Genomic DNA, 18446 nt, shown 5'->3' on the forward strand with positions numbered 1-18446 from the left:
CAAAGCACGAATGACCCAATCACATTTTCCCATTTTGTCCAAATTAGGAAAACGCTGTGATTTTGATATAAGTCAGAATGTCGAACCATTGTTTGTAATTATACAATATTGTGACTTGTTTCAAAACAGATAAGTATTGTTTTTCTGGTTTGGGTGAAATATGAAATCAGGGTTCCTAAACAGCTTTCCTAATTTGTTTTCTTGTACTGTAAGAGGAGAAGCACAATATTACAAAATACTTTTTTCCATCTTCATATTTAAGATATGGCTGCCCACATATATCAAATTTGATCCATCTATTTTTTTTTAAATGTATATAACTGGGTTAGTAGTCTGCTGTTGTATAATTTGTCACATGTATACTGGAATAGCTTAAGTGACTTTGAATTTAGTGGGATCGTAGCAGCATAACTTGTTTCATACTTCAATAAAAGTCATGGAAAAAATGCAACATTTTAATCATGATTGTCACTGATTACAGAGCCTGGAGTAAAAATATATGGCTGTGCTTTGCCTCCAGGATCTGAAGATTCAGAGGTAATTTATAGCATTTGTTGGAAATTGACATATATTTTTTTAACTTAATTGGAATTATTCAATAAATACCAACTTCTTGTGGCTACAAAAATGAGTATTACAACAATTATATTAATATCTTAATGCCTTGTAATTTTCAGTAAGTGAAGAAACGTTGGCCCTCATCTTGTACTGCCTTTTTTGTAAAGGCATCAGTAACATCATGAAAGCTTTGACCTGTTTTCATGTAAATTATTTACATGCAGACAATGACTTTATAAATAAAGTGGCAAGGAGTAAAAATGAGTTCTTCTTTATTAATTGCTGCAGAGAGTGACAATGGAAAATACAACAAGAGATGAAAAAATAATTTTGAGACCAATACCTAAACAACAACAGCTAAATAACCCTCAGTGGGAACTGATTATAGTCTGGTCAGTTTCAGGCAGATCTTCCAGCCAAGAGAGAATATCAACTTTCACTGCCCTATCCCCATCTTTGGAATATTGAGGAATTTTTTTGTTTTCAAATCTGCCATCTGCAGTGTTTTTATTAATAAAGTCTGCTGTGGCAATCATTTTACAATGCATCTCCCCCTTGCTATTTAACATCTACATGAAACCGCTGGGTGAGATCATCCAAGGACATGGGGTGAGGTATCATCAATATGCCGATGATACCCAGCTTTACATCTCCACCCCATGCCCAGTCAACGAAGCGGTGGAAGTGATGTGCCGGTGCCTGGAGGCTGTTGGGGCCTGGATGGGTGTCAACAGACTCAAGCTCAACCCGGATAAGACGGAGTGGCTGTGGGTTTTGCCTCCCAAGGACAATTCCATCTGTCCGTCCATTACCCTGGGGGGGGAATCATTGACCCCCTCAGAGAGGGTCCGCAACTTGGGCGTCCTCCTCGATCCACAGCTCACATTAGAGAACCACCTTTCAGCTGTGGCGAGGGGGGCGTTTGCCCAGGTTCGCCTGGTGCACCAGTTGCGGCCCTATCTGGACCGGGACTCATTACTCACAGTCACTCATGCCCTCATCACCTCAAGGTTCGACTACTGTAATGCTCTCTACATGGGGCTACCTTTGAAAAGTGTTCGGAAACTTCAGATCGTGCAGAATGCAGCTGCGAGAGCAGTCATGGGCTTACCCAGGTATGCCCATGTTTCACCATCACTCCGCAGTCTGCATTGGCTGCCGATCAGTTTCCGGTCACAATTCAAAGTGTTGGTTATGACCTTTAAAGCCCTTCATGGCACTGGACCAGAATATCTCCGAAACCGCCTTCTGCCGCACGAATCCCAGCGACCGATTCGGTCCCACAGAGTGGGCCTCCTCCGGGTCCCGTCAACTAAACAATGCCGGTTGGCGGGCCCCAGGGGTAGAGCCTTCTCTGTGGCGGCACCGGCCCTCTGGAACCAACTCCCCCCGGAGATCAGAACTGCCCCTACTCTTCCTGCCTTCCGTAAACTCCTCAAAACCCACCTTTGCCGTCAGGCATGGGGAAACTAAACATCTTCCCCTGGGCACGTTGAAGTTATATATGGTATGCCTGTATGTGTGTATGTTAGTATAGGGGATTTTCTTAAACTTATAATATTTTAATTAATTGGATTGTATTGGATTGTTTTTCACTTGTTGTGAGCCGCCCCGAGTCTTCGGAGAGGGGCGGCATACAAATCCAAATAATAAATAAATAAATAAATAAGATTAGGATACTTTTGTGAAGGTTGGCAGAATGTCTCAAAATGGGTGAGCAGTGCAGTCAGGTGGTAGGGAAAGCAAGTAGGATGCTTGGCTGCATAGCTAGAGGTATAACAAGCAGGAAGAGGGAGATTATGATCCCGCTATATAGAGTGCTGGTGAGACCACATTTGGAATACTGTGTTCAGTTCTGGAGACCTCACCTACAAATAGATAGGGATAAAATTGAATGGGTCCAAAGACAGGCTACAAAAATGGTGGAAGGTCTTAAGCATAAAACGTATCAGGAAAGACTTAATGAACTCAATCTGTATAGTCTGGAGGACAGAAGGAAAAGGGGGGACATGATCGAAACATTTAAATATGTTAAAGGGTTAAATAAGGTCCAGGAGGGAAGTGTTTTTAATGGGAAAGTGAACACAAGAACAAGTTAGTTGGGGGAAAGATCAAAAGAAACATGAGAAAATATTATTTTGCTGAAAGAGTAGTAGATCCTTGGAACAAACCTCCAGCAGTCGTGGTTGATAAATCCACAGTAACTGAATTTAAACATGCCTGGGATAAACATATATCCACCCTAAGATGAAATACAAGAAATACAGTAGTATAAGGTCAGATTAGATGGACCATGAGATCTTTTTCTGCCGTCAGTCTTCTATGTTTCTATGTTTCTATGAATGTGGATGACTGGTTTTTAAAATATATTGTGGGTTTTAGAAATTAAATTATATGTTTTTTAGTAATTTTTAACGTGTCTAATTTTAGATTTCTTACATGTTTAGGTATTTACTTGTTGTGAGCCACCCTGAGCCTCAGGAGAAGGGCAGCATAGAAATCTAATTAATTAATAAATAAACTAATAAATAAATAGTAATTTATTTATTATTATTGCTACTGTTTAGAATTACCAACACATGCCACTTTAAAGAATTGCCAGTGGGGAAGAAGCGGGGTGTGTGTGTGTGTGTGTAACATTTTGCCAACTTTACCACTGCATTCTGAATAACCGACATTTATTTTACAAAGGAAGAAGAGGATGAATATCAGCCGGAAAATGTGACCTTTGCCCCCAAAGATGTGATGCCGGTAGATCTGACTCCAAAAGAAAACGTCCACGGACTGGGTTACCAAGGGCTGGATCCCAACCGAGCTTTATTTGGCACTTCAGAAGAATCCTTAAATCTTGTTAGCCTCAGTTCTGAAAAACTAAGTCAACTTGGAGACGTACGGCAGAGTAAAGGACGGAAACTGGGCATTTCAGGACAGGTAAAAATATCAAGACAGGTTAAAATTTTGGATTAGGCTTTGAGAAATGAACAAGTGAAATCTAAAATGTCTAATACACACTTCAGAACAGTTAGGATTTATTCACATATAAGTACAATGTCAGGGTTCAAATAACAGCCCCCCAATGAAACAAAACTCCAAGGCTTCAGTTTTATCAAAGTTCCATATAAATACATAGTAAATGCACCTTTGCAAAAGGAAACATATAAACATATAATATTCAAATATGTATATATATATATTATATAGTTTGGACTTCAACTCCCAGAATTCCACGGCCAGTGAATGCTGGCTGGGGAATTCTGGGAGTTGAAGTCCAGATATCTTCAAGTTGCCAAGGTTGGGAAACACTTGATATAGACCATTATATAGTAATATACAGTATATATATAACTCACTTTTGCAAAAGGAGATATATATATATATATAGTTCAAATATATATATTACACATTATAATATTATAATATATTTCAATAATTAATAATATTAATATATATTATAATATATTACATATATTTATATATAATATTAAACAATTAACAATTTGTTAATTGTTTCTTTTTTGTTTATTATGTGTGTTTTATCAATAATATATATATTTTTAAAGGATCATAAGGTACAACACTTGACGATAGTCTGGATACAAATAAGCAATGCAATCATATTAGGAACCAGTCAGTATAAATGTTAAGGATGCAAGCAATTAGGCTATTAAAATAGTGAAGGCAAATCTATGTTTCAATTAGGCTGTTAAAATAGTGAATGCAAATCTAACTATGCTGTGCTTGTTTTAGGCCTTTGGGGTTGGCGCTTTGGAAGAGGAAGATGAAGATATTTATGCAGTCGAATCCCTCTCCAAATATGACAGTTTTCTGAAAGACGAAGAGCCAGGGGACGGGTTATACGGTTGGACGGCCCCCAAGCCTTATAAAAGCAAGCCAGGTTTGGAATGTTTTATCATTGGTTAAGGCTGGGGTGGGTTCTACTTACCTTCCTTACCGGTTCGCATCACGTTAGAAGTCACGTCGGGGAAATTACCCTCTGCAGACCAGAGGACCGGTTCAGGGTGTGGCCAGCTGGCCATCACTACCAGTTCAGCGAATGGGGGCAAATTTCCACCACCGGTTCGGTCAAACCAGTCTGAACCATCAGCAACCCATCACTAGTTGAGGCCTTTTAGGAAGTGTGTTCCGTCCCATTGGTTTCCTTTGAAAGCCCTAATGAATTTATTATTTTACAGGAAGAGAGAGAGAAAAGAAGTATCTCGGGAAAATTTTGGATGGTTTCTGCTTGGCATCTAAATCAGTAACTCCTACCAAGGTTAGTTAACTTTCCTTTCTGTCAATATACAGTGGTACCTCATCTTACGAACGCCTCTTCTAACGAACTTTGCCTAATTCGCAATGTCCAGTATGTAATTACTCCCTTTTCTGCAAGCAAGACAAATGTTTTGTCTTCTGTTGTTTTTCCCATAAAGACTTATCCTCCTCCAGACCTGCCAAGAGACTACAGACCAATCCATTACTTTCGACCTGTGATAAAAGCTACCGGTGAAAACTCCCACGTACTGCAAGCTTTGGCAGAATCCACAGGGAAGCTTCTGAGCCACGCAGCAGTCCAATGTAGACACCAGAAAACTGCGTCCGAGAGAAGGGAAGAGCTGGGCGAAACTGCTTTGAAAGGTATCCAATATCCTGGTTTTACTTTGCACAACGTATGTCCTCTACCTCAAGGATCCCAACCATCCTCCTCTCCCCCCCCCCCGGGGTCGTGGATCGGCACTGGGTTGTAGCATGCCAGAAACCAGGCCGTGTAAACAAGCGAAGCCCCCTCTGTGGGATGCAGGCAACACGCGAAACCAGGCCCACTTCTGGTCCACGGAAAGACTTCTCTCCACGGAATCGGTCTCTGGTGCCCCAAAGGTTGAGAGATGTTGCTCTACCTGGAATCTACAATAATTTTGTTCTGACTTATTTTTCTGTGGGCATTTTTGGTTGTCTTTTTAACATCATCTATCTATCTATCTATCTATCTATCTATCTATCTATCTATCTATCTATCTATCTATCTAATCTAATTTATCTCTATCTATCCATTATCTCTCTCTCTCTCTTTCTATCTGTCTATCTATCTATCTATCTATCTATCTATCTATCTATCTATCTATCTATCTATCTAATCTAACTTATCTCTATCCATTATCTCTCTTTCTGTCTGCCTGTCTGTCTGTCTGTCTGTCTATCTATCTAACTAATTAACTAATCTAATCTAATCTAATTTATCTGTATCTAGCCATTATCTCTCTCTCTCTCTATCTATATCTACCATTCATTCATTCATTCATTCATTCATTCATTCATTCTATCATCTATATATCTGTCTGTCTGTCTGTCTATCCTATCTAATTTATCTCTATCTATCCATCATCTCTCTGACTCTGTCTCTATCTACCTAGCTACCTACCTATCATCCATCCATCCATCTATCTTTCCAGCTATCCAGCTATCTAGCTATCATTTTTATCTACCTACTTATGTCTTTCTCTCTATCTCTGTCTATCCATCATCTATTTCTCTGTTTCTTTCTGTCTCTGTCCGTACCTGCCTACTTAAAACCTACATACCTACCTACATACCTAATCTATCTCTGTCTACCTATATCCATCCATCCATCTATCCATGCATGCATGCATCCATCCATCATTTATCTCTCTGCTTCTCTTACTATTTAAATATACAGTTAAGCATGCATATTTTTAATTTATTAAAATGGGTGCTTTTTGCAAATGTTTTCTCTAAACAAGGCAATGCATGCTTTATTACACTACCAGTATGTTGTAAACTTAAAAAAATTAGTTGTTTATCTTGATTTTTCCCTTCTTGTTTAGGCCCAACCACTTCTGTTCTGGAATATTTGTCAGCTAAAGACAAACAGAGGATCGAAGAAGCGAAACAGACAATACAACCACCACTGAAAGCTGACACTGTGCCCCGACAATCTCCCCATAACAAATTCCAAGTTCCTTCTGTCTCTGATGCGCCCCGTAATTGGCAATTGAGGCTGGGGTTCCAGGCAGCTACAACGAGCTCGACAGACTTCAAACCATTTGCCAGCGATGCAGGAAAGCAAAGGAGATATGAACATTACTTAGAAAATCTTGCATGTGGGAAGAAAGGCAAGTAGCAAACATTTCCCCAACTCTTTTCTAGGCACAGTAGCTACATACGCAAGAACCATATGTACAACGGAAATTGTTCTTGCAACTTTCTGTGACCTGCATCGTATTTTAATTCCCTGCCATAGAAATGACTCCTTGTATACTGACAACTAACAGATCAAAGAGAAAGCTAGCCTTTTTTCTGACATCACACCAGCAGGAGTTATTCCTGGAAGCAAACTATCGTACACCAGTCTTTTCCCCCCCACCACTCTTTAATAAATGCTAAAAAATGGGTATGGGGGATTTTTCTTGAAAATATTGTCATGAGGTTGGGAGTGGATAGATAGACTGAAAAGATTAGAAGATTCTCCAACTGGGAAGGTATCCCTGCTTGAATTTGAAAGAGTTTTCTGCTTCAACATACCTGATGGTATCAAGCTTTCAAGGTAACATTGGCTACCCACCAAAAAAACCCCAACTAAATAGAATCACACCTTCTTGGTACGGGGATAGGAAGCCACCAAGAAAGCCCAAGGCTAGACTGGGTAGTGAAAAAAAACATTATAAAAATAGGAAGGAGCAAAGCACTACCATAAGATTGCGAAGAAAATGACAAGAAGTCCCCAGAAGTTAAAGTCAACTCAAAGATGGCTTTACATTTGTAGAATAGAATAGAATAACAGAGTTGGAAGGGACCTTGGAGGTCTTCTAGTCCAACCCCCTGCTTAGGCAGGAAACCCTACACCACTTCAGACAAATGATTATCCATCATCTTCTTAAAAACTTCCAGTGCTGGAGCATTCACAATTTCTGGAGGAAGTTCCACTCATTAATTGTTCTAACTGTCAGGAAATTTCTTCTTAGGCCTAGGTTGCTTCTCTCCTTGATTAGTTTCCACCCATTGCTGAATAGCTTGACTTTTGTGGCCCCTTCATCTAGCACACTTTCATTTTAATTCAGATACTCTACAGCACACAGAATTTAGTGGCAGCCCCCAAATCTGAGGAAGCAAAAGAGGCAATGTATAAGTTGTCGTCATGAAATAGAAATTTATTCTGATGCTCAATATGTCCAGCATTTTAAAATCTCGTATTCGGTGGCCAGCACATCAAGTTCAATCATGTTAGTTATTTTCGTATAGTTATTATTTACAATTGATTCAGATTCCAGTTTGTAAGGAATGTTAAAACATTCTTGCTTCCACTGTTAATATTTCTTTAGTGTATAATTTGCTAGAAAGACTAGTCTAAAAACACCAGGAAACCCTGGTTCATTGTTTGTGTGATGGAACATCCAAAGCAGGAATTATGGCTTGCTCCAATCAAAATGACGGGCAAGAACAAATTCTGGTCTATGATTCTGCTTGTTAGGGGATCAGAAAGAAATTAGATTAGATTGGAATGGATTGGAATGGAATGCACTGGAATAGAATAGAATAATAATAATAATTTATTAGATTTGTATGCTGCCCCTCTCCGAAGACTCGGTGCGGCTCACAACAATGATAAAAACAATATTATAATGGCACAAATCTAATATTAAAAAACTAAAAACCCTATCATAATTAAAAACCAAACAGCACATACATACCAAACATAAATTATAATAAGCCTGGGGGAAAGATGTCTCAAATCCCCCATGCCTGGCGATATAGGGGGGTCTTAAGTAGTTTAGGGAAGACAAGGAGGGTGGGAGCAGTTCTAATCTCCGGGGGGAGTTGATTCCAGAGGGCCGGGGCCGCCACAGAGAAGGCTCTTCCCCTGGGGCCCGTCAGACGACATTGTTTAGTCGACGGGACCCGGAGAAGGCCAACTCTGTGGGATCTTATCGGCCGCTGGGATTCGTGGGGTAGCAGGCGGTTCCGGAGGTACTCTGGTCCAATGCCATGTAGGGCTTTAAAGGTCATGACCAACACTTTGAATCGTGACCGGAAACTGATCAGCAGCCAATGCAGGCCACAGAGTGTTGTAGATACGTGGGCGAATCTGGGAAGCCCCACGATGGCTCTCGCGGCCGCGTTCTGCACGATCTGGAGTTTCCGAACACTTTTCAAATTCTTTATTGACCAAGTGTGATTGGACACACAAGGAATTTGTCTTTGGTGCAGATGCTCTCAGTGTACATGAAAGAAAAAGATACATTCATCAAGAATCATGTGGTACAACACTTAATGATTGTCATGACTTCCACATGATAGTCATAGGGTACAAAGAAGCAAGCAAATCATACTAGATACTTTTTAAAAAAATTGCTTTCCTTTTGCCTTTTATATTGTGTTATTTTATTTGTGTACTTTTTTTTAATGGGCTGGGGTTGCTTAAGGTGGGTGGCCATATACCTTTGTTAAAAAAAATTTAGAACATCCTCTTTGATTTTTCATATTTTCTGTTGAGACTATTTGCTGTCATACTTGGCTTTGCTTTTGACTGGAAATCCGTGCCTCTATAAGCCGTTTTGTTTTTTTCTGTTCAACATTATTGAGCCAGTATTATTAATTTTGTATTTTTTCTTTTGCTTGCTTTTTAAATTCGTCTTGCTCTAATAGATGTGCCAGAAAGCTCTTTCGATTCCGGTATGACGGAGTGGGAGCGCGATAGAGAACGGGAAGAATTCTTGCGCGCTGCCGCCTTCTACAAAACCTCCAGCTCGATTTTGACTTCAAGGTTTACTCCTGCGAAATTGGAGGACGATACTGATAAAGTAGATGTCCCTCGCGATGAAGAGGTATGCCCTGTACCCCTCCGGAAACTGTTGAACCGGGTTAATTTTCAATCATTCTCGGAGCACCGATTCCTATCAAGATCATCTCTAAACGCATGTGAATAGTTCTCCCAACACATAACTAAGCCGTAACGCAGTTTTGTTTCATTCTTACTGAAAGGTGTTGTGTGTGAACACAACTTGCGGTTTATTAAATAAAAAATAAAAAAGATAGTTAAAATTAGTTTAGCAGAAATGTGAATGAGGCCAATCTTCTTCTTTTTCTTCTTTATTTTAAGACCTTCAGAAAGTACCCCACCTCTGGACATCCGTGTTTTTGTGATGCTGCAGGGGAATCCCAGCAGTGCAAAAACGGGCGCTTCGCTGGCAACGGAAGTCTGGAGGTGTGGTTTCCCAGCGAGGGGAGCCTCAGTGAAATCGCAGCATCGCAAAAACACAGAGGTCCGGAGGTGGGATCTCGAGGACTTCGAGCGAAGTGCTCGTTTTTGCAATGCTGGGATTCCCCTGCTGGGATTCCCCTGCAGCCTCGCAAAAACATAGAAGTCCAGAGGTGGGGTTTTCCATGGAGGGGAGCCTCAGGGGAATCCCAGCAGCGCAAAAACGGGCGCTTCGGCTGGCAAAAGGGGTGAATTTGGGGCTTGCACGCATTAATCGCTTTTCCATTGATTCCTATGGGAAACATTGTTTCGTCTTACAAACGTTTCACCTTAAGAACCTCGTCCCGGAACCAATTAAGTTTGTAAGACAAGGTATCACTGTACTCCCTGACAATTTATTCAGACTGCTTTTTGCTTTATGCTAAATTTCATAACAAAGAGTGTGATTTTAAACTGAAATAGTGGATTTTTAGTCCGTGGTTTCACTCCGAAAGCCTGGAAATGGAACAGTTATTGCCAAAATGTGTAATTTCTGTAACAAACTGAGAATCACATTGTTCTTCTAGACTAACGTAAATGACAAAGCAGCCGCTGCAAAAATGAAGATGTTTGGAAAGCTTACAAGGGAAAAATTTGAATGGCATCCGGATAAGCTTCTGTGCAAAAGGTTTAATATTCCTGATCCCTACGCAGAGTACGTTGCTCGAATCCATTAGCATTTTCTGACAAGTATTTGGGGAGTGATAATTTTACTGGTAGAAGTGATCAAATCTAACACCTTTTTTTTTAGACCAGTTTAGACCAGAGTTCAACAACCTTTCTAGGTTGGTGACCCGGAGTGGGGGGAAAGCGAGGATGGCTTTGTGGGAAGGGCAGGCACAAGCGTGCACAGCCATTGCTCATATAAGTGGAGCCATGAGCATCTTCAACAATGCTTGCGCGAATGGGGCTTTCAGAGCCTGAAACAAGGCTTGTGCGAGTAGGGCCGTTGAGTGCCTGTGATTTATTTATTAGATTTGTAATAAATTACGCTCATGCGAGTTGGGTCATTATTATTATTATTATTATTATTATTATTATTATTTTTTTTTTTTTTTTAATATACTTTATTAATTTTTTTAAGAATGGGGAAAGGGGATGGGAATACAAAAAGAAAGATAGGAGGGGTATGAGGCAAGTAATCTTTTTATACAGTAGTATATATATATATGCTGCACTGGCTGCCGATCGGTTTCCGGTCACAATTCAAAGTGTTGGTAATGACCTTTAAAGCCCTACATGGCATTGGACCAGAATACATCCGGAACCGCCTTCTACCGCATGAATCCCAGCGGCCGATAAGGTCCCACAGAGTTGGCCTTCTCCAGGTCCCGTTGACCAAACAATGTCGTTTGGCGGGCCCCAGGGGAAGAGCCTTCTCTGTGGCAGCCCCGGCCCTCTGGAACCAACTCCCCCCAGAGATTAGAACGGCCCCCACCCTCCTTGTCTTTCGCAAACTACTTAAGACTCACCTTTGTCGCCAGGCATGGGGGAGTTAAGTTATTCTTTACCCCTAGGCCATTACAAGTTATGCATGGTATGTTTGTGTGTATGTTTGGTTTTTTATAATAAGGGTTTTTTAGTTGTTTTTATTAATTGGATTGTTCATGTTGTTTTACCATTGTTGTTAGCCGCCCTGAGTCTGCGGAGAGGGGCGGCATACAAATCCAATAAATAATAATAATAATAATAATAATAATAATAATAATAATAATAATAATAATTGTTGTATATTCATTTCAAACATTTATCTATAGATAATTATTTTGCATTCAATATTTGTATTTACATAGTCTTATATCTATAAAATATAGTAATTTAAGAATAAAGTAGTGCTTTGCTATATGCATTGATAGATAGGTAATATAGTATAGATTTTTAGATGAGGTAAGGAAAAAAAAGGGGGGGTAGTACCTGCAAGCTAGCAGGGATATATATTGTGACAACTTAGTTTGGTTATGTTTATTAGTTTTGTGGATAAAAGATATTTGTGAGTTATGTTATTAGTATATTGTCAGTAATTATCATTATTATTATTTTATTATTTCTTAGATTTGTATGCCGCCCCTCTCCGTAGACTCAGGGCGGCTCACAACAGTAATAGCACAATATATAACAACTCTAATAATTAAAAGTCACTAAAAAACCCTTATTGAAAAGAAACATACACACAAGCATAACATGCATAAACTGTATAGTTCCAGGGGATATGTCTCAATTCCCCCATGCCTGGCGGCAGAGGTGGGTTTTAAGGAGTTTACGAAAGGCAAGAAGGGTAGGGGCAGTTCTAATCTCCGGGGGGAGCTGGTTCCAGAGGGTTGGGGCCGCCACAGAGAAGGCTCTTCCCCTGGGTCCCGCCAGACGACATTGTTTAATCGATGGGACCCGGAGAAGGCCTACTCTGTGGGACCTAATCGGTCACTGGGATTCATGCGGCAGAAGGCGGTCTCGGAGATATTCTGGTCCGATGTCAGGAAGGGCTTTATAGGTCATGACCAATACTTTGAATTGTGACCGGAAACTGATTGGCAACCATTGGTCATGAGTGCCTACAACCATTGGGTCATGAGTGCCTACAACGCATGAATGAGATGCATCTACGTGACTGGATTAGTGCGCATAGGGGCACATTAGTCAGCTACTCAACATGGCCTGGTGGGCAATAAGTTGCAGCCCACAAGTTAGGGGACCCCTCGTTTAGACCAGTGTTTCCCATCCCTTGGCAACTTGAAGATATTTGGACTTCAACTCCCAGAATTCCCCAGCCAGCGAATGCTGGCTGGGGAATTCTGGGAGTTGAAGTCCAGATATCTTCAAGTTGCCAAGGTTGGGAAACATTGGTTTAGACCACCTTGCTTACTTAAATACATTTTTGACTTACAGACTCATGATTTCTTAAGCGTACATTTTAAAATACTGTTTTATTTCTGTTCTTGTGACCTATTTTAACACACATTTCTGGAGCAGAAAAATTACCCAAAGTTAGCTGTAGACACCCTGAAAGTGGCCTAGAGGTGGAGCTCTCGTCTAACAATCAGGAGGCCGTGAGTTCAATCTTAGGGAGCGGCTGATATTTCTCTTTCTCTAGAGATTGCTGTATCACCCTCGTATATTGAAGGAACGTCACAGCTCCTTTTTGCCTCTAGGCCCAACCCAGGGCCCTTTCAAGGCAGTTAATTTATTCATAGCCAACAAACTTATGTTCTGTATGTATCACAATATACCAGGGTGATCCAACAGAAAAAACATATAGCCCCTCCCTGGTACAAAGCTGAAGGGATCATATCTGGTGGCCTAGAGATTAATTCTCTGCCTTACAAGGCAGAAGCCCCAGGATCAAATCCCAGTAAGGGTATGGCTAGCTGATGAGGCCAGAACAAGGCCGAAATAGCACTATCCTAGTCTCCCTTAATTTTAAATATTCAGCAAAAATATGTGATACATATATATATATATGTGTGTGTGTGTGTGTATGTGTGTGTGTGTGTCACATGTATTTTTGCTGAATTTGAAAATTAAGGGAGACTAGGATAGATCTATTTTGGCCTTATTTTGGCCTCATCAGCTAGCCATACCCACTTGGACTTGAACCTGCAACCTTTGCCTTGTAAGGCAGAGAATTATCCTCTAGGCTACAGTATCCCATCCCTTCAGCTCTGCACCAGGGAAGGGTTACATATTTTTGTGTCGAATCACCCTGGTCTATTGAAGAAACATCACAGCTCCTTATTTGCCTCTCGGCCCAACCCAGGGCCATTTCCAAGGCAGTTAATTTTATTGATAGCCGACAATTCTATCTGTATGTGTCACATGTTTTTTTTTTGCTGAATTTGAAAATTAAGGGAGACTAGGATAGATCTATTTCGGCCTTATTTTGGCCTCATCAGCTAGCCATACCCACTGGGACTTGAACCTGCAATCTGAACACACACACACACACACACATACATACCTACTTACAAAGAGAGAGAGAGAGATAAACACACAAACACATAAAAACACACTTTTGATTTTTATTTATTTTTTATTTTTTATTTATCATTATAAAATGTATTTATTTTTTCAAATATAACAAAAAAGACATACACAAAACATATACATACAACATTTGGGAAACAAAAGTTTCCCTACTTTTTTTTTTTGAATGTTCGATCAGAGAATTTTGCTTCTTTCACATAGTATTAATTCTTTTATTTGACCTGTTGCTTTGCTTGAATTTTTATTATTTCTTTGCTGTTCTTTCCTTTAACCAGTCGTAAAATTTCCCCCATATTTTATAATAATCTAAATCTTCCTTTCCCTCTTTTTATTTTTCATCAGGTCATGTATTGTCGGATTGCCAACAGTGAAACGTGATAAGTATTCTGTGTTCAACTTCTTGACTGTTGCTTCAGAGTCCGCATCAGAGAAGCAAAATCGGTCGATGAAAACAGGAGTGCAACAAGAGAATATTCCTAACAGTAAGATTTTAAATTTATCAGAAGAAGATTTTTATCTCTTCAGGACCTGGATCATAGATAGCTTGGCCAGTCAAAGCGTAGAGGATAACGACAGAGTAGAAACCATTGTTTGAAGGGCTGATACAGAATCCCAGGCTAATTGGGAGAAGTACTTGAATGTCTAGGTTGGCTTTTGGCCCCTAAATTTAACATTCCTAATTATCCAAGGCAGTTTTTCTTAAAACCGGATGTATAGAGCCTCGGTGGCACAGTGGTAAGAGTGCAGCACTGCAAGCTACTTCTGCTGATCACCGGCTGCCTGCAGTTTGGCAGATCGAATCTCAGTAGGTTCAAGGCTAACCGAGCCTTCCATCCTTCCAAGGTCGGTAAAATGAGGACCCAGTTGGGAGCAATATGCTGCTTCTCTGTAAATTGCTTAGAAAGGGCTGTAAAGTACTGTGAAACGGAATATATATCTCTTTCTGCCGGGCTCTCTGATAGGAGCCTCCCGAATATTCAAGGGTACAAATTTCAGACACACACACACGTTTTAAAATTCAAAACAATGTTCTTTATCACAAAATTCAAAATAAACAAAGCACTCTTTTTGTATTGCAAAGAGCACTCTTCCCAAAACAACGGGGTAGACTGTACAATTTCCCTTAAGCAGTCATTAAGTATTTAGCTAGCAGCTGTGAAGAAACTTCACACCTCTTCTTCTTCCAACGAAGTGAGACACAAACACACACACACACGTTGCTCTGCTTTGGTTTCAAAGGCGTGAAAAAGCAACAAACTCCAGCAACACAAGATTCCTGACGAACTCCGATCAGATATTCTTCCGCAACGGCCAAACCCACATGCTGCTATTTATAGCAGCAGCGCTAATTACTGGAGCCCCACCCAAACACAGGTGGCCTCCCTTATTTCCTGTAATATGTCCTTACTTGGTCTCTTCTACGCATAATTCTGCGCTTGCGTGGGTCCAAAACGTCATCATCTGAATCAAAGGAAGATAAGGGAGATTGACTGCCTGGGCTGTGTGCCAAGCCCTCCTCTGCCGAGTCACTCCCACCTTCTTCTTCACCCAAGGAAACTAAACTCTGAACTGATTCTGTCGGCAATAACACAGGCCTGTGACATGTTGAATTTCCCCCTGCATCCACCTCCCCATTCCCTGGGGCAGGAGCTGGGCCAGAGCCAATCACAACATAAATCTAAACGCTATTGCTATAAAAAAAAGAAAAAAACTTGGTCGAACTCCCTAGGAAATGTGTCCATTTCTTTCAGAGCCAAAGAAGTCATCCAGATGGGATGTGCCCGACAGAGAGGAGAAGAAAGATACCATCGGTGAATTCATAAGTTTGGCTAGATCCAAGGTTGATGTCCATGTTCAGGACCAACTTCCCAAAGCAGTTGAAGCAAAGGCCAAACCCGGGACTGGTGACCTTGTTCCCACTCAGGTAGAGTGGCTTTGATGCTTCTGTTGTGTTGAAGGAGCGGGGAAGCCAAATGGATGTACGGTGGTACCACTACTTACCAACTTAATTCATTCCGTGACCAAGTAGAAAAGTTTGTAAGAAAAGGCAATTTTTCCCATAGGAATCAATGTAAAAGCAAATAATGCGTGCAATTGGGGAAACTACAGGGAGGGTGGAGGCTCTGTTTCCTTCCAGGAGATTCCTAGAGAGGCCCCATGGAGGCTTCTCCCCACCTTTTCCAGCCCTGTTTCCTCCTAGGAGATTCCTAGACAGGCCCCACAGAAGCTTCTCCCTGCCTTTTCTGGCCCTGTTTTCTCCCCGGAAATTCCTAGAGAGGCCCCACGGAGGCTTCTCCCTGCCTTTTCTGGCCTTGTTTCCTCCCCGGAGATTCCTAGAGAGGCCCCACAGAAGCTTCTCCCTGCCTTTTCTGGCCCTGTTTTCTCCCAGGAGATTCCTAGAGAGGCCCCACAGAAGCTTCTCCCTGCCTTTTCTGGCCCTGTTTTCTCCCAGGAGATTCCTAGAGAGGCCCCAAGGAGGCTTCTCCCTGCCTTTTCCAGCTACAGTTTCAGAAGCTCAGGTTTGTAAGTGGAAAATTATTCTTGAGAAGAGGCAAAAAAAATCTTGAACACCCGGTTCTTATCTAGAAAAGTTCGTAAGTAGAAGCGTTCGTAGGTATAGGTGCCACTGTATAATAAATTGGTAGCTGTAGTATTCTCCGGAGATGGGATCAAGTTATCCTCATGCGTTTCTCCAAAATAGAAGCCCTGGAAACTGAAGTGACCATTTACTAGAGGGATACCGTGCAGGACTCATCTTACGTGTATTATTAGAAATACCTTTATCACGGCACCACATATTACATGCAAAAATTAAAACACAAACATGTGTTTTGGAAGTGCAGAATGCAGGTTTTAATTTGCCCTGAAGTTAAGTTGAAACCGTGGATGAATGAAATTGTGCATTTTTCATAGTTTTGATTTGCATACCCTCTGAAAAGCATGAAATGGTATAGTACGTTGTTTGTTCCGCCTGGCCATGGATTTATCACACAGTACATAATAAACCCGGAAAGAGTTTCATCATCAATAGTTCTTTATCCGCTCATAGGCCAGCAGCTAGAATACAGAACCTGCACTTACTTAAAATAAAATACTAGAGAAAATCTCTCTCTGTTTGTGTATAAATACCTACTGAGATATCTAGGAGGGGCTAGAATCCATCCTGCAGCGTAAAGTACAGATAACTAAGTGGCATTTGTATATTGTATATTGTATAAAAGAGCCGGGGTGGCGTAGCAGATAGAGTGCTGTATTGCAGGCCACTAAAGTTGACTGTAGATCTGTAAGTCAGCGGTTCAAATCTCTTCACCGGCTCAAGGTTGACTCAGCCTTCCATCCTTCCGAGGTGGATAAAATGAGGACCCGGATTATGGGAGCAATAAGCTGGCTCTGTTTTAAAAAAGTGCTATTGCTAACATGTTGTAAGCCGCCCTAAGTCTAAGGAGAAGGACGGCATAAAAATCAAATAAGTAAGTAAGTAAGTAAATAAGTAAATAAGTAAGTAAATAAGTAAGTACAGTGATACCTCGTATTACGAACTTAATTGGTTCTGGGACGAGGTTTGTAAGGTGAAAAGTTTGTAAGACGAAACAATGTTTCCCATAGGAATCAATGGAAAAACGATTAATGCGTGCAAGCCCAAAACTCACCCCTTTTGCCAGCCGAAGCGCCCGTTTTTGTGCTGCTGGGATTCCGCTGAGGCTCCCCTCCACGGGAAACCCCACCTCCGGACTTCCATGTTTTTGTGATGCTGCGATTTCACTGAGGCTCCCCTCGCTGGGAAACCCCACCTCCGGACTTCCATTGCCAGCGAAGTGCCCGTTTTTGCACTGCTGGGATTCCCCTGCAGCATTGCAAAAACACGGAAGTCCGGAGGTGGTGTTTCCCATGGAGGGGAGCCTCAGGGGAATCCCAGCAGCACAAAAACAGGCGCTTTGCTGGCAACAGAAGTCTGGAGGCGGGGCATCCCAGTGGCGGCGGCTTGGGTTTGTAAGGTGAAAATAGTTTGGAAGAAGAGGCAAACAAATCTTAAACCCCGGGTTTGTATCTTGAAAAGTTTGTATGACGAGGGGTTTGTAAGACGAGGTATCACTGTAAGTAAATAAATAAATAAGTAAATAAGTAAGTAAGTAAATAAGTAAATAAATAAGTAAATAAGTAAGTGAATGAATGAATGAATGAATGAATATTTTGTAAGAGTTGAGGTGGAAACAGAACTCTTCAACAGTTTTCTCTTTCGTTATGGCTTAACTTGGCAGAGAAATGCACTGCTTCTTTTTTACTTTTTGTTTTCTTTGTGGTTCAGACTTCGGGCCCACCCAGTGGCCCAAGCGAAGCTGCCGTGGAAGAAGAAAGCCGGCCTTCCATGGATATATTTAAAGCCATCTTTGCCAGTTCCTCGGACGAGAAATCCTCTTCTGAAGGAGAGAGTGATGGAGAAGAGTCGGCTGCGACACCCCCGGAAGGGGAGTCCGAAAACGCAAAGCCTTGCGACTCACCTGGGGTCCCATTACCTGTTGCTCAAGGTATTTATTATTGGCACAACCCCATTAAAAACCAGCCAAATCCTCTGATATATAATGCTTTGTATAACCCCTGCCATTTTAGGGCAAGCATCTTTCTTTCTTTCTTTCTTTCTTTCTTTCTTTCTTTCTTTCTT

The 18446-nt window shown here is 41.2% G+C and overlaps 1 protein-coding gene across 1 annotated transcript in view; it reads left to right on the plus strand.

Moving 5' to 3' along the window:
* GPATCH1 (G-patch domain containing 1) overlaps nt 1-18446 on the plus strand; it is a 31639-nt gene that overhangs the window by 5550 nt on the left and 7643 nt on the right. The window contains exons 6-16 of the mRNA XM_070760313.1: nt 482-537; nt 3250-3489; nt 4306-4453; nt 4752-4831; nt 4989-5193; nt 6399-6686; nt 9217-9395; nt 10336-10463; nt 14129-14268; nt 15538-15710; nt 18093-18312. Of these exons, the coding sequence (XP_070616414.1) occupies nt 482-537; nt 3250-3489; nt 4306-4453; nt 4752-4831; nt 4989-5193; nt 6399-6686; nt 9217-9395; nt 10336-10463; nt 14129-14268; nt 15538-15710; nt 18093-18312 (1857 nt within the window). The remainder of the gene's footprint in view (nt 1-481; nt 538-3249; nt 3490-4305; nt 4454-4751; nt 4832-4988; nt 5194-6398; nt 6687-9216; nt 9396-10335; nt 10464-14128; nt 14269-15537; nt 15711-18092; nt 18313-18446) is intronic.

Source organism: Erythrolamprus reginae, chromosome 9 (assembly GCF_031021105.1).
Source record: "Erythrolamprus reginae isolate rEryReg1 chromosome 9, rEryReg1.hap1, whole genome shotgun sequence".
NCBI classification, from domain to species: Eukaryota; Metazoa; Chordata; class Lepidosauria; order Squamata; family Dipsadidae; genus Erythrolamprus; species Erythrolamprus reginae.